The sequence below is a fragment of the Balaenoptera borealis genome (assembly GCF_965194805.1).
Source record: "Balaenoptera borealis genome assembly, chromosome: 6".
NCBI lineage: Eukaryota > Metazoa > Chordata > Mammalia > Artiodactyla > Balaenopteridae > Balaenoptera > Balaenoptera borealis.
Genome location: NC_138863.1, coordinates 63,450,823 through 63,478,585, shown reverse-complemented (window position 1 = coordinate 63,478,585; position 27,763 = coordinate 63,450,823). Strand labels below are relative to the sequence as shown.

At 41.5% G+C, this 27,763-nt stretch overlaps 1 protein-coding gene across 3 annotated transcripts in view; it reads right to left on the bottom strand.

The window, feature by feature from the left end:
• The window catches only part of ABCB11 (ATP binding cassette subfamily B member 11), a 99,611-nt gene extending 73,767 nt beyond the window's left edge, over positions 1 to 25,844 (bottom strand). For all 3 annotated transcript variants that reach the window (XM_082396838.1, XM_082396840.1, XM_082396839.1), the window contains exons 1-5: positions 22,762 to 25,844; positions 12,618 to 12,720; positions 11,322 to 11,343; positions 7,952 to 8,006; positions 6,947 to 7,185 (exon numbers count right to left, since the gene is read on the bottom strand). In XM_082396838.1, coding sequence (XP_082252964.1) covers positions 6,947 to 7,185; positions 7,952 to 8,006; positions 11,322 to 11,343; positions 12,618 to 12,693 — 392 coding nt within the window. In that variant the 5' untranslated portion in view covers positions 12,694 to 12,720; positions 22,762 to 25,844. The remainder of the gene's footprint in view (positions 1 to 6,946; positions 7,186 to 7,951; positions 8,007 to 11,321; positions 11,344 to 12,617; positions 12,721 to 22,761) is intronic.
• Positions 25,845 to 27,763: the final 1,919 nt, after the last annotated feature.

Sequence of the window (27,763 nt, the reverse complement as noted above, 5' to 3'; positions counted from 1 at the left end):
CCATCTTGCACTATTATTCAATATTTTCATTGAATATATTTATATCGAGTATATTCATGTTTCTCTTGCTAGTAAATTGCAAGCTACTTGACAGCAAAGACTAGGTAAGCTGCTTGCTCTCACTCCCGAAGCCTGGTACAATACCTTACACATTAAGTAGGTACTCAGTGAATGTTTCTTGACTTTTCTTTCACTTGCAAAATACTAATGATACAACTGCCTTGGTCAACCCCTCTGACAATCTCCAAACCAGCTAATATGTCTGTGTTCACCACATTCCGAGTCTTTCATGATGATTTAAGGGAACCTGGAGAATGAAAAAGATCTAGAAAGTCATAAACTTGTATACAAGTATCCATGATCAGAGGCCCTTACAAAAGCTAAGTATCTTTGTATAGAGCATATAATGCAGTATTTATGAGTAAAGACTTCTAATGTATAAATGAGTGCATAATATATATGCTATTGATACTATGTATAAAATAGATAACTAATGAGAACCTACTGTATAGCACAGGGAACTCCACTCAATGCTCTGTGGTGACCTAAATGGGACGGAAATCCTAAAAAGAGGGAATATACGTATACGTATATCTGATTCACTTTGCTGTACAGTAGAAACTGACACAACATTGTAAAGCAACTATACTCCAATAAAAATTTTTTTAAATAAATAAATGAGTGCATACTCTTGGTTTTCTGTTTGTGAAATAAAATTTGGGTGTCCAAAAACAGATAAGTATGAGTATTTGTCAAAAAGTTTTACTTAGATTCCCTGCGGTGCATTTATTCTACAGACACTGTAAGCAGAGGTGAGAGTGCCTGTCATGAAAAACTCAGCTGCCAGTCATGAATGAATGTACTCGACTAAGAGCTCTGAGCACTGACCCAGCTGTGGGATTTACTGGAGCAAAGTTCAGGAGCATTACATCACTGTCGGGGGTTGTGGATAGGACATGTCTACTTTGTGATTGTTTTCACTCCTGAGGCACCCCAGAGATGAATGGTTAACTCACTTCTATTTGATTCTGGGAAGAAGTCATTAGAATCATTAGAGTTTTAAAGACTACTTGGGAATATTTCTGGGACAACAGAGCAAACCTATCAGAAAAACTGATAGGAAGGAAAAGGGGACGTCAACTTGGTTCCTTTGACTGCACATCAGACTTCATCATCTGCATGGTGGAAAGCTCCTGTGATTATAAAATCCTAGAAAGGATTCTGTAAAGTTTACAGGTGATTTGGACCACAGGCTGTCTTTCTTTTCAACAAAAAGAAAAACAAAACAAAATTGATACATGCCTACTTGGATACATTAAGATTCCCCTGACGCATTTGTTGAAGAGAGAAGAGGGGAGAGAAATGACAATTAGAGGGAAAAGGTAAAAGATATTTTACAACGATATGAGGTCTTTCTGACAAGGTGCATTGCCTCACCAGGAGCACTCCTTTCAATGGTTCTGATGCCCTGTAGACCCAGTAGCATTGACACCTTAGAGTGAATATCAGTGTCAACCTAAACTGGCAGAAATGTGTCCATATCCTACTTCCAAAATGTTGAAAGGTGCATGTTCATTAATGCATGGGACATTGACCTATGGACAAATGGTTTATCACTGGGTAAAGTTGCTTTATAGAATACCCACACACTAAGGTAGCATATTGCCAGAATGGCTAATGCAATTGTGAGAAATATTACAGAGAGATTATATATGCCCTTTATCTAGTTTTCCCCCAATGGTAACATCTTGCAAAACTATAGGACAATATCACAACCAGAATGTTGACATCAATACAATGAAGAGCAGAATATTCTCATCATTCAAAGATTCCTCTTGTTGCCCTTTGATATATACACATACTTCCATCTTTCTCACATTTCTGGAGGCCAGAAGCCTGGAATCAGCTTCATTGGGTTGAAATTCAGGTGCTGACGGGGTTGTACTTTCTCTAAAGGCTCTAGGGAAGAATTTGTTTCTTCCCTCTTCCAGCTTCTGGTAGCTACTGGCATTCCTGAGCTTGAGACATCACTTCAGTCTCCTCCTTGATAGTCACCTTGCCTCTATTTTTCTCTCTATAGTCAAATCTCCCTCTGCCTCTTTTTAGTAACTGTCCCTTTAAGAAATACTAGTGATTGCATTTAGGCCCCACCTGGGTAATCCAGTATAATCTCCCGAAACCCAAGATCTTTAAGTTAATCACATCTGCATAGACTCTTTTTTCCATGCAAGGTAACATTTGCAGATTCCAGGGATATCCTACATATCTTTGGGGGCCATTATTCAGCCTACTGGAGCTACAGTCAAAATATAGATACTGGGGCTTCCCTGGTGGCACAGTGGTTAAGAATCCGCCTGCCAGTGCAGGGTGCACGGGTTTGAGCCCTGGTCCGGGAAGATCTCACATGCCGTGGAGCAACTAAGCCCATGCACCACAACTACTGAGCCTGCGCTCTAGAGCCTACGAGCCACAACTACTGAGCCCATGTGCCTAGAGCTCGTGCTCCGCAACAAGAGAAGCCACCACAATGAGAAGCCTGCGCACCGCAACGAAGAGTAGCCCCCTGCTCAACACAACTAGAGAAAGCCCGCACGCAGTAACGAAGACCCAACGCAATCAAAAATTAATTAATTAATTAATTAATTTAAAAATATATAGATACTAACAAGTATTGGTAAGAATGTGAAGAAATTGGAAGCCTCACACATGTTAGTGGGAATGTAAAATGGTACAGCCACTTTGAAAAACAGTCTGGAAGTTCTGCAAATGGTTAAACATTTATTTATCATATGACCCAGAAATTCCACTCCTAGGTATATACTCAAGAGAATTGAAAACATATATCCACAGGAAACCTTGTACATAAATGTTCATAGCTGCATCATTTGTAATAATCAAAAAGAGGAAGCAACTCAAATGTCCATCAACTGATGAATGGATAAATCCACTCAATATATCCACGCTATAAATGTATTATATCCATACAATGAAATATTATTCATCAATAAAAAGAAATGAAGTATGATTCACGCTACAACGTGGATGAACCTTGAAAACATTAGGCTAAGTTAAAGAAGCTAGTCACAAAGGACCACATATTATATGATTCCATTTACATGAAATGTCCAAAATAGGCAAATCTACAGAGACAGAAAATAGATTAGTGGTTGTCTAGGGCTGAGGGGGGATGGAGAATTGGGGAGTGAAATTTAAGGGATATGGGGTAGGGGGGCTGTGTGCCAATAAAAATGTTCTAAAATTGATTGTGGTGATGAATGCACAGCTCTATGAATATACTAAAAACTATTGAGTTTTACACTTTAAGTGGGTGAATTTTATGGTATGTGAATTGTATCTCAATAAAGCTGTTTTTCAAAGTACATTGTCTTAAAGTGTCTAACTTCAAAATAGTACTTGAGTGCACAAGCTAAATGTACATTGCTAAGAAAATAGACTGAAATCCAAGAGAAAGTACAGACTTAGATTTTTGCATCGATGCATCCATATGTGGGGCAGGTAAGGACACAAACTTCCCAATGGCTGTGGTAGTGAGCCTCCAAGGAGCCCTTGATTGTTTTTGTCTCCTGATATTCACACTCTTGTGTAATCCTCACCAAAAGTATACCAGGGCTGGTCTGTGTGACCAACAGAAAATGGCAGAAATGATAGTATGCCACTTCCACAATTAAGTTACAAGACTTTGTAGCCTCCATTTGAGTTTCTACACTGTAATTGGATAAAAGAAAAGAAAAGTATGGGGCTTCCCTGGTGGCGCAGTAGTTAAGAATCCACCTGCCAATGGAGGGCACACGGGTTCGAGCCCTGGCCCAGGAAGATCCCACATGCCATGGAACAACTAAGCCCGTGCACCATAACTACTGAGCCTGTGCTCTAGAGCTCGTGTTCCACAACTACTGAGCCCATGTGCCACAACTACTGAAGCCCACGTGCCTAGAGCCCATGCTCTGCAACAAGAGAAGCCACTGCAATGAGAAGCCCGCGCACTGCAACGAAGAGTAGCCCCCGCTTGCTGCAACTAGAGAAAGCCCACGTGCAGCAACAAAGACCCAACACAGCCAAAAATTAAAAATAAAATTAAAAAAAGAAAGAAAAGTAAACTGCATTGTGATATTTCCTTCTTTCTTCTTCTTTCATTCTGTTACCTTATTATTTGACTATTCTGAGCAAATAAATTCTGAGAAGCTAATCAGGAGGCCTAACGTTCTGTAATCCTTTTTAGCCTTATTCACCGAGAGCCATTTGGAAGGCTCCAGCCTAAAATTCCATCCAATGGATTACAATTGATATGTGGAAACCGATACAATGAAAGAGAAAATCCAGCTCCTACATTATACATGCATGCTTATGTTGATAAAATCATTGAGTTGCTTTGTATAGTACGAGACTAACACACCAATTATAATAAATGGAGACATTGTACTTTTAATGATATACTTTTTCCAAGAAAGAAAGTTGTGAAAGAGTTGGGTAATTTTGGAGGCATGTTTACTACTTACAGGTAAGAAAATGTCCCCTCCCTCTCTTCTGTCCCACCCAAGTCCATTTTCACAGTGATCTTACCACATGAAAGCTAAACATTTATTCAGAAGTGCAACAAACTGTATTCATGTCAATGACCATAATAACCCACAATTAAAATATTTAACTTATCAATGGAGTTCCTGGTAAAGGAAAGGCCTGAGAAAGGTGTGGTCTACACAATCAAATATCTATTTACATGTTTGGTATCATGTGAATTCAGCCAAAGCCAAGGAATTTCTGAAAGCCCCTATTTGTTCTGAATTATTTGCTCACCCTCTAGTATAGGACCCAGTAAAAATGAATAAAGTAATGGGTAGCCATGGTGAATTCCTTTCTAATGGATGCCAGTGATGCAGATGTTAAAGACAGATTCATTCTTTAGTTCATCTAATAAATATTTATGAGCATTTGAGACAAAATATGTCTCAAATTTTGGTCCCTCTAACATTTATTTCCAATTTTTAAGACATAACAGGATATACTTTCAGGGATTTTCCCTTGAAGAATTTATCTTCATGCATTATTAATGACTGGGGTCAATTTACATCACACATAAGTCTGAATGGATTTTTTTCAAAGGGGGAAAACGGATTAGCTTACATTTTGTAGTCATACCACTCTGTAAAAATCAGTTCAATTCTGTTCTCCAACATAAATGAAAGACTTAAAAGACTGTCATTGGGAATTCCCTGGCTGTCCATTGGTTAGAACTCCATGCTTTCACTGCTGAGGGCTCAGATTAAATCTCTGGTTGGGGAACTAAGATCCTGCAAGCCACGTGGTACAGCCAAAAAAAAAAAATACTGTCATTGAAGACAGTCTCTCTTCTATGCAAATTGTTCTGAGTGTTACTTCCAAATTTAGAAGAGAAATATACATATTTAGACATTGGAAATTTATATCTTATGAGTAGGCTTATTATTTGTTAAGGCTAATTCTGCACATTGTATGTTATTCTGTACTTTCCTGTCAAGTGCTAACCAGGTTATAACTACATACTTATTTGCATGGTCGTTGATTTCATTATGGTCTCACCAACTAGACCCAAGCTCCACAAAGACAAGGACCATGATTCATAAGGTACCACTGTATCCATGATGCTTACACATTTTCCTGGTACATAATTAGTGTTCCAAAAATTTTGGTTAAATTAGTAGATGAAGGAAAGATGTTAACAACAAATAATATTATGGAAGAACATCAGTGATTTAGAAGGATTTGTCATAATCTGGAATCAAGTCTGTAGAAAAATTTTTAAATGAAGGAGAAAAATATGAATTCACTTGGGGGTGCCATCCCAAGTGTCTTTCTAGCTAGGATGTGCCCTGCCCTTGGTTCTTGAACCTGAGTGGGTTCATACGTGCAAATGAGCTTGTTCTGGCCCTGAGGCAGCATGAGGCAGGCTGCAAAGTCCATGCTATGACAGTGAGTCAACTCTGTGTACACTACAGACTCACTGATTACAAGGCAGCCTGTCGGGCTTATCACAGACAGAACAGGAGCATGGTGAGCTCTGGTTAATTCCACATGGCTGTCTTCTATTCATAGCACCACATCACTCTTCCACAGAAACTCAACTGTTAACTGAGACCAGCGGCCCCTATTCCAAGTCCTAGAGCACAGGAATGATGAAATTCCCATTGTAGAGAGAAGGCTGGGGATCAAGTGGGTCATCAGCCATGGCCACAGCAGCTGGGGAACAGGAGGGAGGAGAGGAAGAAAGAAAGAAAGAAAGAAAGAAAGAAAGAAAGAAAGAAAGAAAGAAAGAAAGAAAGAAAGAAAGAAAGAAAGAAAGAAAGAAAGAAGAAAGAAAGAAAAGAAAGAAGGAAAGAAAGAAAGAAGAAAGGAAGGAAGGAAGAAAGGAAGAAAGGAAGGAAGGAAGGAAGAAAGAAAGAAAGAAAGAAAGAAAGAAAGAAAGAAAGAAAGAAAGAAAGAGAAAAGAAAGAAAGAAAGGAAGGAAGGAAGAAAGGAGAGAGGGAGAGAGGGAGGGAGGGAGGGAGGGAGGGAGGGAGGAGAGGAAACAGGAAAGAGGGAAAAGGAAGTCTTGGATATGAGACATGACAATGACTCAAGTAAAATTCATGGGTCATCCTCCAACTGCATCAAGTATTGGTAGTGTCATCCTCAAGCCTGTGGCCTACAAAGTGGTGACATTTGGGTGATGTATTTAATGAGTAATTTCCAGTTCTGTGTTTTGCTGTTGTTGTTGTTAAGCTTTAAAAACCCGGTAGGACAGGAAGAACTTCAGGGCAGAGTAATTTATAGAAATACGGGTAAATTTATGTTTCTTTTTGCTCTGTGTTAGACACCACTCCAGCTCAGTCCATAAGATTCTCTTCACACATTTTGAATTACAATCTAAGATACAAGCCAAAAAAGTGAAAAGTAAAAAATAGCAGCCTACCCACAGCGCGTTCCATTTGTCACGTTCTGGTAGAGGGAGCCGTTGGTCCATACTATCGTGTTATTCACACATGCTTTTCCAGGGATCTTGAGTTCTTGTAATTCCATGTCATACTCAATAGAAACATCTGTCATTGTGCCAAAAATCAGTAGTACGCCTGGATAGGCTACTCCATGGAGAAATGCACATAAACTTCCCACAAACATCAGCCAAATGTCAGTCTTTGAAGAAAATCGAAACTTGAAAAACAAAGGATTCAGAGATCATCTATGGGTGAAAAGCAGGAGAGGTAGGAGGACTATTTAATTTTAGTTACTAGATTCTGATAAATAGTATTCAACACCAAGTCTAAGGGAATCATCTTAATTGAAAGGCAGAGTTCTCACTAATATTGAAATAAATGGTACATCGATTATCTAAATCATTAGACTCTTACATTGTTAGTTCATGTTATCTCTTTCCTAGTCTCTTAATTCATTCTCTTTATCTCAGGAGCTGACTTTAGTTCTTAGATATTCATTCCCAGCTTAAGGGGGAAACAATCACTGGCACAGATGATATTGCCATGTAGATATTCTGTGTGGGTTATTCAGCAACTGTATAAATTGGCTCCCAGAACTGATATTGACAATGAAGAGTGCCTATTTGTGCCCAGAAATGCCTCCACTCTGAAAATTTGAGAAAAATACCTACACTATGGAATTTCTAAAGACGTCATAAGAATAAGTATACATGACATGATTACCATGATAATTTTCCTTACTAAAATGATAATTAGGGGCTTAGTGATTATCTTCTAGAACACTTTTATGATCTACCAGATAGAATTTGTGTGTTTAATCAGCAATAAATTTCTAACTGCTATTTAACATGTTATCACGTAGACAGTTTATGACTGAAAAAGTGATCATCGTAGTTAAAAAACTTGCCAATGTGAATTTCCTCCGCCACCTGAACAATTCACAGTGGCAAAACCTGTGCCATAAATCAGCACAGTTTTATTACCAATTGAAAGAAGCCAACTTGACTGCTGCCACCTTTCTTCTTCTTATCTTCTAACCTGAGGAGGAAAAACACAGGGGTTTACAGACCGTCCTTTCCAAAACAATGAGAAATTCTCCCTAGATGGTGATTTTATGAGTCATTCTTTAGTAAGAAAGAAAGCCCTCACTGGCTGCAAAATTCTTTCCAAAACTGGTATCTTAAAAACTAACCAGGGGGCTTCCCTGGTGGCGCAGTGGTTAAGAATCCGCCTGCCAATGCAGGAGACACGGGTTTGAGCCCTGGTCCGGGAAGATCCCACATGCCGCGGAGCAACTAAGCCTGTGCGCCACAACTACTGAGCCTGCGCTCTAGAGCCTTTGAGCCACAACTACTGAAGCCCGTGAGCCGAGAGCCCGTGCTCCGCCACAAGAGAAGCCACCGCAATGAGAACCCTGCACATCACAACGAAGACCCAACACAGCCAAAAATAAATAAATAAATTTATTTTTAAAAAAACTAAAACAAAAACTAACCAACAAGGACCTACTGTATAGCACAGGGGACTCTGCTCAATATTCTGTAATGGCCTAAATGGGAAAAGAATTTGAAAAGGAATAGATACATGTATATGTATAGCTGAATCACTTTGCTGTGAAACTAGCACAGCATTGTTAATCAACTATACACCAGTATAAAATAAAAAAAATTTTTTTAAACTGGCTATTACTTTCAGATTTACCTCTTCTAGAGATTTCAGTATAGCTGTATCTCTTGTTCAGTAGAGATTCACTGAGGTCTTTCTGAGAGGTGCTGAGAGAAAATTAAAAGTACTCTGTACTCCCAGTTACAGTAGCAAATAACTATTGGACCTCAGCTTTGAACCTCGGCCTCTTTCTACCTACATTTCCTTATAAGTTGAGGTGGTTGGATTATCTGATTTATAGCTTCTTTCTCACACTTAAAATTTTTACATAGTGTTGATATGATAAAAAATTGTTGATATGATAAAAAATTAGTGTTGATATGACAAAATAGTGTTGATATGATAAAAAATTCAAAAAAACTCCCATACTTCCCATAAAATCATATTTACTTATTATTTCTTTTTTTTTTTAATTTATTTTATTTATTTATTTTTGGCTGTATTGGGTCTTTGTTGCGGCGCGCGGCCTTCCTCTAGTTGCATCGAGCGGGGGCTACTCTTCCTTGCAGTGTGCAGGCTTCTCCTTGTGATGGCTTCTCTTGTTGCGGAGCACGGGCTCTAGGCATGCGGGCTCAGTAGTTGTGGCTTGCAGGCTCTGGAGCGCAGGTTCAGCAGTTGTGGCGCACGGGCTTAGTTGCTCCGCGGCATTTGGGATCTTCCCGGACCAGGGCTTGAACCCATGTCCCCTGCATTGGCAGGTGGATTCTTAACCACTGTGCCACCAGGGAAGTCCCAACTTATTATTTCTTATTCATTTTATTGCTCATAAAATTGTACTCAACCCATTCTTGAACTTTTCAACTCCAGGGATCTCCACTTCACCTGAGTCATCCATTCATGAATACACCCCAGGTCTTGTTTTCACCAGGAACTAGTCTACTCTATCGGCTCTTTGGGACTGAGCATGCATCTTGTTTTCTCACTTCCTTCCTCCTTCCATACCTATTTGTCATCTCAGTTGAGACCCGCAGTCCTTTAAATTCTCCATTTACTTACAATCACTAAACCCCATCAAGATGCTGTTTCCTTACTCAGGCATCCTAGGTCCCACTGCTGGCCATTTGGACCACACTTTCACCATCATCCTCAATCCTTTTCCCCAAATCCATCCTTGGAAACCCCATCTCTGCAGTCAGCCAGCTGTTCCTCCTTCTCCTGAAGCCAGGCTGCTGGACCTGCTAGAGACAAACTCTCCACCATCTGAAAGGTGCTGCACATGCTGTGCTTAGCACTTGGCTGCCCTAAGCTTCCCCTCCAGCTCAGAGTAGAATCACAGATCCTTGCTGACACATCCACAGCCCTCCGTGGTCTGGCCAGTTAACTCTCTGACCTTGTTTTCTCCTACTTCACTCCAATTTTCACCACCCAAGCCACCTGGCCTCTTTGCTGACTTTTGTCCATGCCAAATTTGTTCCCACCTCTGGGTGTTTGCACTTGCTACTTCCTCTCACCAAAATGCTCCTTCTTCAGATATCTGCATGGCCAACTCCCTCACCTCCTTCATACCTTCTCTCCAAAGTCACCTTCTCAATGGAACCTTCCATGGCCAAAGTCTTTAAAATTTCAACTCTCCCCTACACCATTTCAAATGTCCATTTCCATGTTTACTTGTTTCTTCTTAGAAAGGGAGTGATAAATTATCACTAGCTCCCAGGCTATATATTTTATTTATTTATAGTGTTTATTATGTATCCCTCACTAAGGGAGGGAGCTCTTCAAGGGCATGTGAGTTCCTCAAGGACAGAGATTTTTGCCTACTTTGTTCTTTTCTATATCCTCAGCACATAAGCCCAGTAGGCCCTCAATTAATATTTGTGGAATGAATGAATGAGTATGGTCTCCAGCCTCAGCTCAACCCACAGCACTGTACTTCATCCCTCTACAGATTGTTCCCATTCCCCTCAGCAGCTTTATCAAATTTTCACTGTCATCTTCTCATCCTACGTTACCACACTTATCAGGAGAAAGGTTCATATCCTCTAAAAACCAAAGCACTCACTCAGCTTCCCTGCTCACCCTCATTGCAGCTCATTCATCTGCATCCATGCCCTTTTCCACCTCTTTCCCACCCAGTGAGAAAGAACGGTTCTTCTGCACCCAGCTGACCCTACCATTCCAAGTCCAAAGCTAATGTTACCACACCTACCACCTCCCGCTGCCATGAATTACTTAAAATGTCTTAAATACCTTCAACCTCTCCCTTTCCACCACTTCTATTTCAGAAACTTAGCTGGTACCTTCTTGTTTTCTAAATTAGATTCCTCTAATCCTGCCCTCATGCTGAGTATGATTAAGTGGCATTTGTTTATAAGAGAATTTAAACTCTTAAAGAGAAACATCTAATAATTACATTTTAGGCTTCTACTATTTGCTTTTGGGAAGAATTGGGCTTTCTTCTCTGTACCCATGAAATCATACTTGTCCAATTTTTCCTCTGCTCATTTAGGTCAGAAATTCTGTGGTGTTCCTGGACATACAGGGGAGATTTGGACCTAATCCAGAAGGAATATTCCCAAAGGTTTTTGAAATCAAATTATAGTAATGTTTAAAAGAGAAAAAGAATGGATTATATATACCATTTTGTAGGCAGTGCAATGTGTGTAAAAATATTGTTTCTGCTTTGTGCCTTTTATGGGAATACTAGGAAATTATTTTGAAGATGTGATGCATTGTTGAGTAGTCACTTACTTTGGTTTCTTATCATTGTCATCTGTCAGGATAAAAACAATACATAAAGCAGTTAATAATAATGACAAAATGAAACATAGTCATTAACAATTTTACTCTGGAAAAACATTTCTATAATTACTTTTATTCATGGAACAATGCAAAATAATTATTTGCTTTTTCATCTTTCTCTCTCTCTCTCTCTCTCTCCATATTATAGAAGACATTTTTTCACATTCAGGACTGCTGCCTTGACTACATTTCTTGACTTTTCTCCAGAAAATGAAATCTTTTTACCTTCTGGATGTCAACTAAAGACCAATATTTCTAAATTAGCTAAAGAAAGTCTGATTTTTTGAACTACCAAATAAAATGAATATTTATTTCTTGTTTGGTTCTTCATAAACATCAGAATTTGTCTACTTAAAATGTGGACCACAAATCAACTAAACGATAAGATGTCATTGACACCCCCATGCCAGTAGAAGCCATAGGATTGAGTCACATACTATTTTCCCCAGCATAGGTCAGAGTATATGGAGGGGAGGAGGTGAAAGTGGGAGCTCAGGGTCCTGAGTGTAGGGAAACCACAAGAAAAGGAACCCGAGGTGCTAATGCCAACCATTGTCATAGGACAGCACATCCTGGTTCCCCTGGCATTTAAATTTCACGTCATTTCATTTCATTAAGAGTAAAGAAGCATTACAGTGTAGATAGAGATTAACCTCCTAGGTTTGGGAATCAGAACCAGATTACGATTACAGCTCCATTAATTATTAGTCACACAATCTTTGCCAAGTTTTCAAAAATGTATCCAACTCTCTGTTTCCTCTTCTATAAAATGTAAAATCATAGGATTTAAAAAAAATAATAATAGCTTAGAATCATCTGCCCTCACTACACACCATGTACTAGTGCTACACACATTACCTCACTCTGGCCAGCAGTCTTTGTACTGTTCCTCTCAGGGAGCAGCACTCACTAAACATTTACTACTATAATCAATTATAACAATATACGAATAAAGGTAATAATAATAGCCAACGCTAGAACAACCCTACTCTACCCAGGGAAGAGATATTTATAGGTGAGATGCTTTCACTCACCCAGGATTTGTGCATTCTTACCTAGCACTCTCAGCCATTCCATTAGATGGATTCTAGGGAGAAACACCTAGAGTATGTTAGAAGACCATCCAGTAACAGTTCTACTTATTGCCATTGATTTTTCTCTTCTCCTTAAACCTTCACTAGCTTGTTCCACTTTTGTTCTCACCTCTCTTTGTACAAGAGACAGTAAGAGAAAAAGGCCACTTACATGATCTGTCTGACTCAAAACCATGATTGTCCTCTCCAGATTTCTTCATGCTGAGAAGAATTACCGAGTCAGACATGGTAATTGCAGTCCACAGCCAACAACGCTAGAAAATAAAATAAAAGAATCATTGCGATTATTATTTATTTTCTCTTCCTTAATCAAAGTAGTCAAGTGAAAGAATAATTTGGTTCAAGAAATTATCTTCCTTAACAATCTCAGACAAAAGCAGATTTTTTTAATTGGTTAATAACCCCATGAAAGAGTCTAATTATTAGGAAAGATAAACCCATACCATTGATTATGGCTTTCTCTGGTTGCTGGATGGATAGTTGTTTTTTATTTATTTGTTCTTTCTGCTTATTTGTGCTTGCTTGTTTGATTGATTGATTTTTTTAAATGAGTAAAAATAAAAATCACTAGAAGGGCACAGCCAACTGGTGACATTCTTGGGTCAGTAGAGCTGACCAACAACACCCAAATACTGGTGGGTAGGTTTCAGTGCTCCTTTGTAAATGCAGCTCCTAGATCCAGAATATGGAAAGTCCAGCATGGACCAGGAGAACTGCTGCCTAATTCATTTTATAAAACAAGTATAACCTTGACATCAAAACAAATAAAAATGTTATAAGAAAAAAAATAGAATTATAATTATTTTTGAAAATAGAGTTTAGAATGCTAAATATGTTCAATATAATCTAGCAGTTTATGAAAAAAACATAGTGAGCAATGTTGATCCCAGAAATGCAATGATTGTCTAATGTAAAAAAATTGGATCATCCTGATAGATGCAGAAAAAGTATTCAGTAAAAATTAATATCCATTCCAGATGTTTAAAAGCCCATAAAATTAGAAAAATCATTATGTTGCAACCCAATGAATGAATTTGGGTACTGATCAGTGACAAATACTAAAACCATTCATTGAAATACTGGCAAAGATTAAATATCCAATAGTGCAAAGTGTTGTGAAGATATAAAGACATTACACTAAGTTGTCAAATCTCCTTAAGCTTCTCTTAGCCATGACAATTTCTCATAAATTTCTTCTTTCTGATGATCTTGACAGTTTTGAGAAGTACTGAGCAGTTATTTTATAGAATGTTCCTGAAATTGGGATTTATCTGCTGTTTTTCTCATGATTAGTCAGGAGTTGTGTGTTTTGGGAAGGAAGACCACAGAGATAAAGTACCCTTCTCATTACGTCATATCAAATGTACTATCAAGATGATGGTATCTATCAACATGATTTATACAAAATAAATTTTAAAAAATGAACTCAATATTAAGAAGCAGAGTGAGAGGGACCTCCCTGGTGGTCCAGTGGTTAAGAATCCACCTGCCAATGCAGGGGACACGGGTTCGATCCCTGGTGCGGGAAGATGCCACATGCCGTGGGACACCTAAGCCCGTGTGCCACAATTACTGAGCTCATGCACCGCAACTACTGAAGCCCATGGGCCTACAGCCCGTGCTCCACAGCAAGAGAAGCCACCACAGTGAGAAGCCTGCACACCACAACAAAGAGTAGCCCCCGCTCGCCGCAACTAGAGAGAGCCCACGCGCAGCAATGAAGACCCAGCACAGCCAAAAAAAAAAAATGCAGAGTGTGAAACATTAACTATGTAGTTTATGAGGTCAGTTAAAAAAATACTAAAAAAACCAAATTCAGAATTCTTTTATCCAACAACAAAATTTCTTTAATATAACAATATTACATTCAGGCTGCAATGTTTGCTGGTTATACCATTTTTGAAATTTTGACCAAAATTTTTTTTTCAAAAAGCAAAGAAAGGGCTTCCCTGGTGGCGCAGTGGTTGAGAATCTGCCTGCCAATGCAGGGGATACGGGTTCGAGCCCTGGTCTAGGAAGATCCCACATGCCGCAGAGCAGCTAGGCCCATGAGCCACAATTACTGAGCCTGCGCGTCTGGAGCCTGTGCTCCGCAACAAGAGAAGCCGTGATAGTGAGAGGCCCGCGCATCGCGATGAAGAGTGGCCCCCACTTGCCGCAACTGGAGAAAGCCCCTGCACAGAAACGAAGACCCAGCACAGCCATAAATAAATACATAAATAAAAATTAAAAAAAAAAAAAAAAAAAAAAAAAAAAAGCAAAGAAAGAAACTCTTTGTTAATGAGAAAATAATAAAACAACTTGAACCATAGTTGTAATATTGCATTTCCTAATTTTAAAATGAGACATTTTTTAAAACTCCTGTCTCCAATTATTTTTTTTCCTGGCTTAGCTCTTCATTTAAAAAGGTTTCTTTTCACTGGTGTGCAAATATTTGGCAGTGTTTAGAGGCCATTGGCATAGTGTCTTGCCTGTGACTTTGGAGTTCCACAGATCCCAGTACTGCCTACGGCTTCACTCTATGTTGTTGGATATGTTTTTTTTTTTTTTTTTTTTTTTTTTAATTTTTTTTTAAACATCTTTATTGAAGTATAATTGCCTTACAATGGTGTGTTAGCTTCTGCTTTATAACAAAGTTAATCAGTTATACATATACAATATGTTCCCATATCTCTTCCCTCTTGCATCTCCCTCCCTCCCACCCTCCCCATCCCACCCCTCCAGGTGGTCACAAAGCACCGAGCTGATCTCCCTGTGCTATGCGGCTGCTTCCCACTAGCTATCTATTTTACATTTGGTAGTGTATATATGTCCATGACACTCTCTCACCCTGTCACATCTCACCCCACCCCCTCCCCATATCCTCAAGTCCATTCTCTAGTAGGTCTGTGTCTTTATTCCCGTCTTGCCACTAGGTTCTTCATGGCCTTTTTTTTTTTTTCCTTAGATTCCGTATATATGTGTTAGCATACTGTGTTTGTTTTTCTCTTTCTGACTTACTTCACTCTGTATGACAGACTCTAACTCCATCCACCTCATTACAAATATCTCCATTTCATTTCTTTTTATGGCTGAGTAATATTCCATTGTATATATGTGCCACATCTTCTTTATCCATTCATCTGTCGATGGACATTTAGGTTGCTTCCATGTCCTGGCTATTGTAAATAGAGCTGCAATGAACATTTTGGTACAAGACTCTTTTTGAACTATGGTTTTCTCAGGGTATATGCCCAGTAGTGGGATTGCTGGATCGTATGGTAGTTCTATTTGTAGTTTTTTAAGGAACCTCCATACTGTTCTCCATAGTGGCTGTATCAATTTACATTCCCACCAACAGTGCATGGATATGTTTTTTAACCTTTCTCCAGGCCCTGATTTCTCCACCTTTTAAGTCAATGGAATACTACTCAGCCATTAGAAAGAAGGAAATCCCGCCGTTTGCAACAACGTGGATGGAACTTGAGGACATTATGCTTAGTGAGATAAGCCAGACAAAGAAAGACAAATATTGTATGATCTCACTTTTATGTGGAATCTAAAAAAGCTGAACTTGTAGAAACAGAGAGTAGGATGGTGGTTACCAGGGCCCGGGGGCTTGGGGGGAGTTGGGGAGATGTTGTTAAAGGGTACGAACTTGCAACTAGAAGATTAGTAAGTTCTGGAGATCTAATACACAGCACAGTGATAACAGTCAACAATACTGTATTGTGTACTTCAAAATTGCTAAGAGACTAGATCTTAAATGTCCTTATCACAAAAAAGAAATAATAATTATGTGATGTGATAAAGGTACTAGCTACAGCTACAGTGGTAATCATATTGCAATAAATAAATGTATCAAATCAACATGTTGTATACCTTAAACTGACACAATGTTATATGTCAACTATATATCAATTAAAAAATTAACTAATTAATTTTTTGGAAGGGTGAATTTGCCCTTTCGTTTTAGCTGGGACATCATCTTTTCCTGCCCTCAGACATCTGCACTTCTGGTTCTTGGGCCTTCAGATTCCAACTGGAACTACACCACTGGCTTCCCTGGGTCTCCAGTTTGCAGATGGCAGATCGTAGGACTTCTCAGCCTCTATAATCACATGACTCATAATAAATCTCTTTCTATGTATCTATATATAATCCTATTCTTTCTGTTCCTTTGCAGAACCCTGACTAGTTCAGTTAGTATTCTATGAGATTGTTTATTTCTTATAGGAGAATAACACAGCTTAGCTGTGAGTGCCAGGCCAGCAACCGAATATCTGGGACTGTTCTTTTGTTTGTTTTCTTTCTCAGCATTCAATGCATCACTCTGGACTTCGGTAGTCCACTCCAAGGAGCTATATTTTAAAAGACACACTCTCTCCAGTGCTACAGGACATGCATCGGTTGTTCAGTCAGAAATGGAAGCTAGGGGACTTCCCTGGTGGCGTAGTGGTTAAGAATCAGCCTGCCAATGCAGGGAACACGGGTTCGAGCCCTGGTCTGGGAAGATCCCACATGCCACGGAGCAACTAAGCCCGTGCGCCACAGCTACTGAGCATGCGCTTTAGAGCCCATGAGCCACAACTACTGAAGCCCGTGCGCCTAGAGCCCGTGCTCCACAACAAGAGAAGCCACCGCAATGAGAAGTCCATGCACTGCGATGAAGAGTAGCCCCCTCTTGCCGCAACTAGAGAAGGCCAGCATGCACCGACGAAGACCCAACACAGCCATAAATAAATAAATAAATTATAAAAAGAGAAAAAAAAAAAAGAAACGGAAGCTAGTTGCCTTATCTCTGGTCAATTCCGTGATGACTTTTAAAGGCCATTGTGTTGAAAATGTTAATTACTTGTGTGCACCCACAAAGATAGTAGTAATTTTATAACACTACATTTGGAGAAGTGCAATGAGATACTAGAATTACTAGAAAGAATAAACGAAGACTTTGCTTGTGGTATTTTACAGAAAAAAACGATGTTTCCAAAATTAGATGTTAGATGAATGGCCTCATACCATTATAAGTGTATCCTGATGTATCGTTAGACCATGTTTTCCCCACTGGTTAATTCCCTTTTTATTAGATGAGATCCTGGGAAATTCTTAGAGCAGATGCTGGAGAACATCTCTGTTAGTCTCTGAAACCCTGGAAACATAGTGGGAATCTAGATTTCAGTGACAAGCACATTTGTTGTACAGGGTGGTGAGAGCATGTCTCTTCCTCACTTGGTACATTTATGATTTAAGAGTGCAAGCAGATGTCATGTCATCTAATTCTACTCTCTCAGCTATTATCTATAGCATTTAAGCTAACAATTTGCTCTGGAGCTTCCTGAAGCGTGTGAAAGGTACTTGGGTATCATGCATTGCAAGAAGCTTTAATTAGGGTTTCTTAACAATTTACAATAACAAAATTGTACTTTAACCCACACAAAAGAATACAGATTTGAAAATAACTTACCAAGCTATTTCCTCTTCACTCTGCCTTTTTATATAGTAAATTATTTTAATCTCTAAAAAATCTCTTTGGGAACAGATTGAGAATTTTCAAGGTCTCCCAGAAAAATTGTCTTTCAATAAACTTAAGAGAATCTAGAAGTTAAAAGTAGGAAATCAAGCTTTCTAAGCACTGATCAGCAGATTTTGGCCACCTAATCATGGAATCCCCCAAGAATTCTGAATCGCCCACGCCAACACCAGTTTCCCCCTCTGCCAAATGGTACGTGGTCTATACCCTGAGTACTACATGCGCTTCTGTTTAACTCTCCAGGGTCAAAGTTTCTTTTTCTTTGATAAAATGTGTAACCTTATCAACACAGAAATCCACATTAGAGAACAGTCTCCTGAACTTTATTGGTAGTAATAGCAAGGATTTTTCTACCTTAGAACATTAGCAACAGCATTCTGGAAGACAACTGCCGGGGAGGAGAGAGAGGAGACAGAGAGCAACACCTGGATGGTCGCCCAAGAGAACCTGGGACAGTGAGAGACCTCAGAGAAGGGGCGAAGGGAGCAGCGGCACAGGGGGTTGAGGCTGTCAAAGCTGGAGGAGATACAGGCTCTATAGGCCGTGCCAGGAGCAAATCAAAGATCCTGAGGCCAACACGTCAGAGCCCAGCATGGGCCATCCCACCAAGGCTGCTAGTGTGACCTCAAGACACCAGCCTGGAGCAACAGATGAGTGGGCTGACCTTCACCAAAAGCTGGGTCAACACTAGCAACTGGCTGTTGATACTGCAGAAGAATTGGGAAAGAAAGGAAGGGAAGGAGGGAGGGAGGAAGGAAGGAAGGAAGGAAGGAAGGAAGGAAGGAAGGAAGGAAGGAAAGAAGGAAGGAAGGAAGGAAGGGGTAAGGAAAGAGAGAAGGAAGGAAGGAGGGAAGAAAGGAAGGAAGGAGGGAAGGAGGGAAGGAAGGAACAGGTTGGGGTAAAAACAGTTCTCCCAGGAGCTGGAATCCTTCCAGGCTGAAGGATATGATAATAACCAGGACATTCAGCCCACTGCCTGTTTTTGTACATAAGGTTTTCTTGGGACACAGTCATGCCCATTTGTTTTCATTTTGCCCTTAGCTGCTTTGGGGCTACAATGGCAGAGTTGAGTTGCTGTGACAGAGACCATTCCCACCTTCCCGCCAATGCCTCAGCATTCACTGTCTAGCTCTTCACAGATATGTTTGCAGACCCCTGAATTATGAAGTCAGTTCAGGACAGCCCAAAGCCCGGGGAGAAATCTTTGGAGAGCTGATTTACCCAACTTAAGAATCTTACAGCACACCAGCCCTCCAACCTGCCTGTCCTCATGGAGCTTACATTGTGACAGGGAAGGCAGATGACACGTAAGAAGTAAGCCCTGTGACTGTGAGTAGAAGAGAAGTACAGGCTTCCCCTAGGCCCTCAAGCAGGGCCCTTGTCTAGAGAGTAGGGGAAGGCTCTGGAACCAGAACAGTTAGCATGGGACCTTGAACATGGGGAAAGTTAGCCAAGGGAGCAGGAGAGAGAAGGCCGTTTCAGGCTCATGCAAAGGCCCAGACTCAAAAGACAATACATAGGTTCAAGGACCCAAGGGTGTCCTGTGAGTCTGAGGCAACGTGGATGGGGCAGCTCTGGGGGATGTGGATTCTTCATTCCTCAGGGCCCCATCATCCTTAATGCTGAGGACTTAGGCCCTTATCCCCAGGGCAGTGGGAACTAGTAAGGGCTTTTAGGCAAGAAAAGGATAGGATCGTATTTATACTTTCAAAAAACACAACACTCTGATAAGCCCACACCCAGCGAGACAGGGAGATCGGGCTGGGAAGGACAGAAATCTCCCAGGCCCAGCAGCGGTGCCCCCTCATTTACCAAGGCCAGGGGCATATGCAGTTCACTTCACTCCTGGGCAGACAGGCCTGAGGTGACCAAATGAGACAGTCTGTGTGATGCAAGACAGCCAAGCCAACGGTGCCCAGGCTCTTGTCACTTTAGGACACAGCTTCTCAACTCTACCAGTGTTCTCGGCTTTGAATTTTCTCTGGGGACATCTGTTCTGCATTCCGGTTCATTTTCTTCCGAATGCTATTTTTGAAACACGTTGATGTTGCCTAGACTGAATTCAGGAGGAAGAGGCTGAGATTTGTCCACGTTTAGGCCTCGATGGTAAGGAGGATCTAAATGCTCTAGCAGCCACTGAGGAGCTGGGAGGCCAGCGAGGGGCGGGGACACCCTCCCCACCTCGCATCACACTGTGAACATTGGCTTTAGCTTATCTCTCGTGAAGTCTTCGCCTCTGTGAAACCATTCAAGGCCGCCAGCACCACACTCTCCCTTCCCTGAGCTGCGCAGAGAGAGCAGAACTGCTCCTGCCCCTAGTGAATTTGGAAGTCCCTTTTGAAGCCACAAGTTCCGATTTTTTTTTAAAAAGCCCTTAACAAGTCTTTCACTGCTGACATTTAGGTATGTAGGAAGGGCACCCTTATTATGATCAAACCCAGCAAATGATTTCTTTCTCCAAAGGATCATTAAAGGAGAAAAGAAATACTGACTTATACTAAGAAGCAAGAAAAATACTGCCTTGCAGATAAGCAGGTGTGTGTCAACAACGTGGAGACACTGTCCCAGGATAAGATGAAACAGAGGCCCTTTAGCCGGGGGGGGGGCTACAGCTGACTGAGAAGGGAAAGCAATACACAGTGATCCTCAAGGGGCAGACGGATAGGCCTGCTTCACAGAATCGCAAATGAGACGGAGAACTAAGGAACTGCTCTTGGAGAAAACAGGATTTAACACCAAAGTTCCTCCCTGTTCTTCTTCCTGGTCTCTATATGTGTAGTTCTTTCACCTTCATAAAGCAAAGTAAACCTAATACTTGATTCCTGCTAAGGAACTCGGCATTTTCTAGCAATTTCAGTGTCTTTTAAAACCACAGAGTGAGCAGTGTTTTTTCCTAGATTACTTCCAAATCCACTTCCAGCATTCATCAGCAAATATTTGTCACCGTTACTCTTAGTAGTAGGACACACAAATTATTCAAGGGCTTACAATCTAGTGGGGAGAAGGGCATGTAAACCGCTAGGCAGGGAGATGGAGGCTTCAAGCAGATAATGACAAGAGTGGTACAGGCAGAGTAGGAGGGTAACTAAGTCTGGGGGAGGAGGGCATAAGGTGAGGGTTGGCTGCCCACAGAAAGAACCTCTATTAAGAAATAGCCAGGGGGCTTCCCTGGTGGCGCAGTGGTTGAGAATCTGCCTGCCAATGCAGGGGACACGGGTTCGAGCCCTGGTCTGGGAAGATCCCACATGCCGCGGAGCAACTAGGCCCGTGAGCCACAGCTACTGAGCCTGCGCGTCTGGAGCCTGTGCTCCGCAACAAGAGAGGCCGCGACAGTGAGAGGCCCGCGCACCGTGATGAAGAGTGGCCCCCACTCGCCGCAACTAGAGAAAGCCCTCGCACAGAAACCCAACTCGCACAGAAGACCCAACACAGCCAAAAATAAATAAATATTAAAAAAAAGAAAAAAGAAAAAAGAAATAGCCAGTAGGGGCTTCCCTGGTGGTGCAGTGGTTAGGAATCTGCCTGCCAGCCGCATAGCACAGGGAGATCAGCTCGGTGCTTTGTGACCACCTAGAGGGGTGGGATAGGCAGGAAGGGAGGGAGGGAGACGCAAGAGGGAAGTGATATGGGGATATATGTATATGTATAACTGATTCACTTTGTTATAAAGCAGAAACTAACACACCATTGTAAAGCAATTATACTCCTATAAAGATGTTAAAAAAAAAAAATCTGCCTGCCAATACAGGGGACACGGGTTCGAGCCCTGGTCTGGGAAGATCCCACATGCCGCGGAGCAACTAGGCCCGTGCACCACAACTACTGAGCCCGCGTGCCTAGAGCCCGTGCTCCGCAACAAGAGAAGCCACTGCAGTGAGAAGCCCGCGCACCGCAACGAAGAGTAACCCCCGCTCGCTGCAACTAGAGAAAGCCTGCACGCAGCAGCGAAGACCCAACGCAGACAAAAATAAATAAATGTATTAAAAAAAAAGAAAGAAATAGCCTGTAAATAAGTTAATACCTTAAAAGTTTAGTAATAACCACTATTAGATCCCAATATTGAGTTCTAAGTACAATCATTATAGTTTGCCTCTAAAATGTCTAGAAAACTATTCCCCCCTTCAAAACGTTAGAAAAACCATACTTTATTCCCAGTCTTAAATGTGAATGATATTTGATCAATGTGTTCAAATCATCAGCAACATGTGATTTCTACTGGCTACAGAAACTGAAAAATGGAAATAAGATTCTAGAATCCACCTTTTCCCCTTCTAGCCATGAATCCAGAGCTCATATTTTCCAGCATCTGAATTATTGAAAACTAGAAGAATGGAGTCGGTATAGTTCTGTATTAAACCAGCACCAGCTTTCTGGGGTAAGATTTGTGGTGGTCAGTGCATACAGAATTGTGCTTTCATAAAGCCAAGTTTAAAAAGCTCAGTAACGTTTTTACTTTGCGCTGATTATTCAGTCTATTTGCCCATTTGCACCACACGCACCTAGATACCACACACACGCACACACATTCTCAAGAAAATTGATGCATAAAAAAAAAGTATTACTATAAATGAGATAGCAACAAAGATTCATCTGTATTATACACAATATTATGAAATCATTAATGTATTCTGCAAGTTCCTAGCCAAGCCTTGTAGCATTGTTTATTGCATAACAAGAGGCCAGCCTTTAATGAATCAGAAACACAATACGCCACAAAGTAAGACTTAGAGGAGATGAATTTGCAGAACACAGTCTTCACATGCTCTAGACGATACATGTCACTTACCTGTGAACGTGAAATTGAAGAAGCCAGAAGAAACAATGGACTCCACTGTGGAGAGTCACAAAGTTTTCTAACCCATTCCAACTTCAGTTTTCATCATTGTAAAGCACTGAACAGAATTCAAGCTTTTTCGAGAACACTATCTATTTGCTTAAGGGTCAGTGCCCTGAAGGTCAGTCTAAGCAGAGTTCAATGACATCTGAGGAAAGGTTGAACACACTCAAAATAATAACCCCAAACACAGAGTGCACTTGGGAATCCCTCTGAGGGTGTCAACAGGCTTTGGAAAGTGTTGATTCAGCTTCGAAGGAGAGGTGAGACGCCAGCAGGGGGTGCCCAGCAAGAGCACTGTGATTCTGGCCATGTCCAACTCTTCTGTTTATAGGCCATTATTTTTGAAGAGTTGCTTGAAAACATAACAAGGCAGAAAAAAATACCTTAAAGCTTTTCCTCCTCAATTTAAAAGATCACTCTTGGAAAATCTTTAGGTTGCAGGCGCTGATATTCCTGCCCCAGGCCCAGGGTTTCGTGGAGACAGATAACCTCAAAGAACACCTGAAACAGCCTTTTGCTCAAAACTCTGAGTGTTCAGATGACCCTTGCACCCTGGTCTGAACAGTCAATAACCTCAGGCTCTACCCACCAGATGAAGCCCTGTGTAAGTAAAGATTAATGATTTTTTTAAAGGTTCAAAAGAACAGAAAACCAAGTCAAATCAACACATATAGCTTCTCCAACAGCTTTGTGCTGCCACCCATATCCGTTCCTCTCTCTTCTTGTTGGTCCTTCCATCTTCTCAAATGCTCTTATTTCTTCTTTCTCTCCCTACCTGAGTGAACCCTTTCCTAAACACTCCTCGCTATGGCCTTCAGCAATGAATAGTAAATACCCAACATTGGTCATCACTTTATTGGGTACCTGACTCAGTTGAAGAGTTTAACTTGTACCACCTTATTTGGACTTCTCAGTAACCGTAGGAGTTAAGTGTTATCATTGTTATTCCCATTTTATAGTAGAGGAAACTGAAGCTCAGAGAGGTGAAATAATCCACCCAGGGTCTTACAACTAGTAGGTCGAGAACCTATGCTCCTGACCACTCTAAGCTAACCCTCTTCCACCCCACGCTCTGAAATGCCGTGGATGGACCAATGCTTCCCAGTTTGCAGAAAGCAAGATCAAATTAAATGATAAGATCAAATTTTCTCAATTAAAAATTTTTCGGCCATAAGTTTCTCTTTGAAATTCAGCTTCCACTACTGTTTGTCTCTACTGGAATCTATATACAAGATTTTGATAGTTTGTGATTTAGCCCCAAATTTTTTGTGTTACTATATTTAGATGTTAAAATCTCAATACATCAAGGTCAGCAAAGGCAAGAAAGATTTCTTGATGTTCCCCTATCTAAACTGTTTGAGAATCCCTGGGGTAGGTTGACTTCTGAGACAATGCAAATATAATAATATTGGGTTTGGCACCAATTAGGACCCAGTAAAAAAAAATCGACACAAAAACCAAAAAGGCAGCACAGCTGTGGGATTGTACCTTTGATTGGGGGAAGACTCTCAATAGAATTTTGCTAACTTTGTTGTGGTGAAACTGTTGACAATAGCCAAAGGGTGAAAATGCTCAGGAGAAAACTGAGCAGAGCTTCTCACTGGTCCTACTGTCCTAAGACCTCCCTTTGTGGGGCATGTAGACCAGGAGGAAGATAGAGCCTGGAGTTTTAGAGCAGGAAACAACATGGCAGATATTTCATCCACCCCTCAGCTTATAGATGAGAAGTGAGGACAGAGCAGTGACCCCTCCAGAGGCCCTGGGAGTGTTAATGGCATCTTCCTTTGCTCCTTCAACTCTGGCCCCTTGACAGCGTTGGCCCAGGCAGAGTGAATACCGTGTTAATCATCCCTATTTTGTTTCAGCCGTAGGTGTGTTTTCTTTACGGTTTATGGTCTGAAAACAGGTAAGGTCGTGGTCCCTGCTGTCCTCCAGTTAAAACATCAACTGTTTGAGTGCTTACTATGTGCCAAACACTGTTCTATCCTCTGAGATACAGGAATGAGCAAAACAGATGAGAATCCCTGTCCTCAGGAACCTTATACTCTGGTGGGGGGAGGAACTAGAGAGTAAAAAAATAAAACATATATGTCAGATGGTGATAAATGCTACGGAGGAAAACATTGCAGGAAAGGGATGTGATAGGGAGCGTGCGTATGTGTGAATGTGTGTATGTGTGCGTGTGGCGGACAGGGGAGGGGACGGAGAGTGTTGCCATTTTAAATCAGGTGGTTGGAGAAGATGACATGTCAGGAATTATGAAAGGACATGAATGAAATATGTTGACCTGGGATAAGGGAGAAAGTACATGAGTATCTGGGAAAACAGCAAATGCAAAATCCCTGAAGCAGGGGCACACCTGGTAAGTTTAAGGAACCACAAGAAGTCCGTGTAGCTAGAGTAGAATACGTGGGCGGAGCAGTAGCAGGCAGTATCAGTATGGTGGAAGGAGGGCCGTGGTTCTCAGGCTGTGGCCACTAGACCGGCGGCAGCAGCGTCACCTTTTGGAACTGGAAAATCTGGGCCCTACCCAGACCTACTAAATCAGAAACTCTGCGGACGGCCCCCAGCATGCTGAAGCTTGAGAACCTCTATTGTAGAGCCTTGGAGGTCACTGTAGACCAGTTTGGACCATGTTTCAAAATCATACACCAAAATGCCTCAGGGAAGGCCCCAAACCATGAAGACCAACAGTTGTTTAAAAAATTATATTGAGAGGGCTTCCCTGGTGGCGCAGTGGTTGAGAGTCTGCTTGCCAGTGCAGGGGACACGGGTTCGGGCCCTGGTCTGGGAGAATCCCACATGCCGCGGAGTAACTAGGCCCGTGAGCCACAACTACTGAGCCTGTGCGTCTGGAGCCTGTGCTCCGCAACAAGAGAGGCCACGATAGTGAGAGGCCCGCGCACCGCGATGAAGAGTGGCCCCCGCTTGCCACAACTAGAGAAAGCCCTCGCACAGAAATGAAGACCCAACACACAGCCATAAATAAATAAATAAATAAAATAAATAAACCCAAAAAAAAGTTAAAAAAAAAAAAATTATATTGAGGATCACTGTGGGCACTCACTATGGAAGAAACAAAAGAAGTTGCCATTACTTTCATTCCTTGAACCATTTAAGAACAAATTATTGAACATCTATTTGCAAGACACCATGTCAGGTGTTATGCTGATTTCCAACTTGTAAACATTAAGTTAGTGTCCCTGAGAATGTTCAAATCTTAAAGGGAAGATAAGGCTCCACATAAAAAGCAATTAAGGAAAAAATAAAGACGAAACAACATCAAATGTCAAAATGTTCAATGCGTCTCAAGTATTTAAAATGTGACACATCAGTGGGGACAGGAATCATCAAAGAAAGAGTGTCAGAAGAGGGGAAATTTGAGTTTTGTCTCAAAGTAGGACAAGAACCAGGTCAGAAATAAAGCGTGAGCAAGGTCACAGAACACATGCAGGCAGCATTGAGAAGGACCAGATGTCTACTGAGAGGAGAGACTAGAAAACGATGTTTTGTTTGTTGGCAACAGTGGCTTCTAGTTTGCTTAAATAGGGAAAGACCGGCAAAGAAGGAATTTTGATTCCAGCAGGACGCGTTGCAGCCAGTCCAAGATCCAGTTCTCTACATAAGCTTTTCAATCCAGGTGGATGTTGGTAAACTAGTATTTTTAGCTTTGGGGAGAAAGAGTGAAGGCAGACACATTATTTTTATTGCTATGTTGCAAATGGCTGTTGAGGGCTCCTCATTTCCACTCTTACTAAGTCTAGGCAATGCCTTACGACACCAGAAAATTAGCTTGTGAAACAGTCCTGTAAAGCAGTGAGCTATCTAGACCTGATTCACTCATTCATGGCTTCTCGCTGACACTTGTCCAGGCACATGTTTGAGAATGTCACAATTTTAAATAGCAATGATTAAGAGTGATTAACTAGGGGCCCCTGGTCATGAGCATCAAACCTCAAACTGACATACAGCAAAATAGAGGACTTGCAGCCAAGTTCAACTTGCATGCAACTCTGACGGAGAAGTAGAGGCAGCTGTCCTAATGCTAGAGACTCTCTTCCCATTCAGCCCAGGGGTTTCAGCACACCTCGTGTCAGAGTCCACGCTCCTCTCTCCCGGGATGCAGTCAGGCATCCTTCCCTTTAGACCACAGCCCATCCCACACTAGCTGGTTTGCCACATCCTCACTTCTTTATCGGGTATGGAAGGGTGGTTGCCTGCATTCTCAGGAATTCATTTCAGTATCTCACATGGTCCTTATGGGCATATTCTTTCTTTCTTTTTTTTAAATTTATGTACTTATTTTGGCTGTGTTGGGTCTTCGTTGCTGCATGCGGACTTTCTCTAGTTGCAGTGAGGGGGGCTACTCTTCATTGCGATGCGCAGGCTTCTCATTGCGGTGGCTTCTCTTTGTTGCCGAGCACGGACTCTAGGCACGCCGGCTTCAGTATTTGTGGCGCGTGGACTCCAGAGCACAGGCTCAGTAGTTGTGGCTCACGGGCTTAGTTGCTCTGTGGCATGTGGGATCTTCCCGGACCAGGGCTCGAACCCGTGTCCCCTGCACTGGCAGAAGGATTCTTAACCACTGTGCCACCAGGGAAGTCCCCTTATGGGCATATTCTAAGGACAGTCACTAGTTCTTGTTCTTCCTCTGGACTGTTGTATATGTCTTTATTTTTAATATAAATGAATGTGTGTGTAGTGTGTGTATGTGTGTGTGTGCACATGCATGCCAAGCAGAAACAAAACTCACAATGTATCATATTCTAAGTTATGGTATTTCCCTCTAAATCAGAATTTAAGAAATTATGTCTGGAGGACTTCCCTAGTGGCACAGTGGTTAAGAATCCATCTGCCAGTGCAGGGGACACAGGTTTGAATCCTGGTCTGGGAAGATCCCACAGGCCACGGAGCAACTAAGCCCGTGCGCCACAACTAGTGAGCCTGCGCT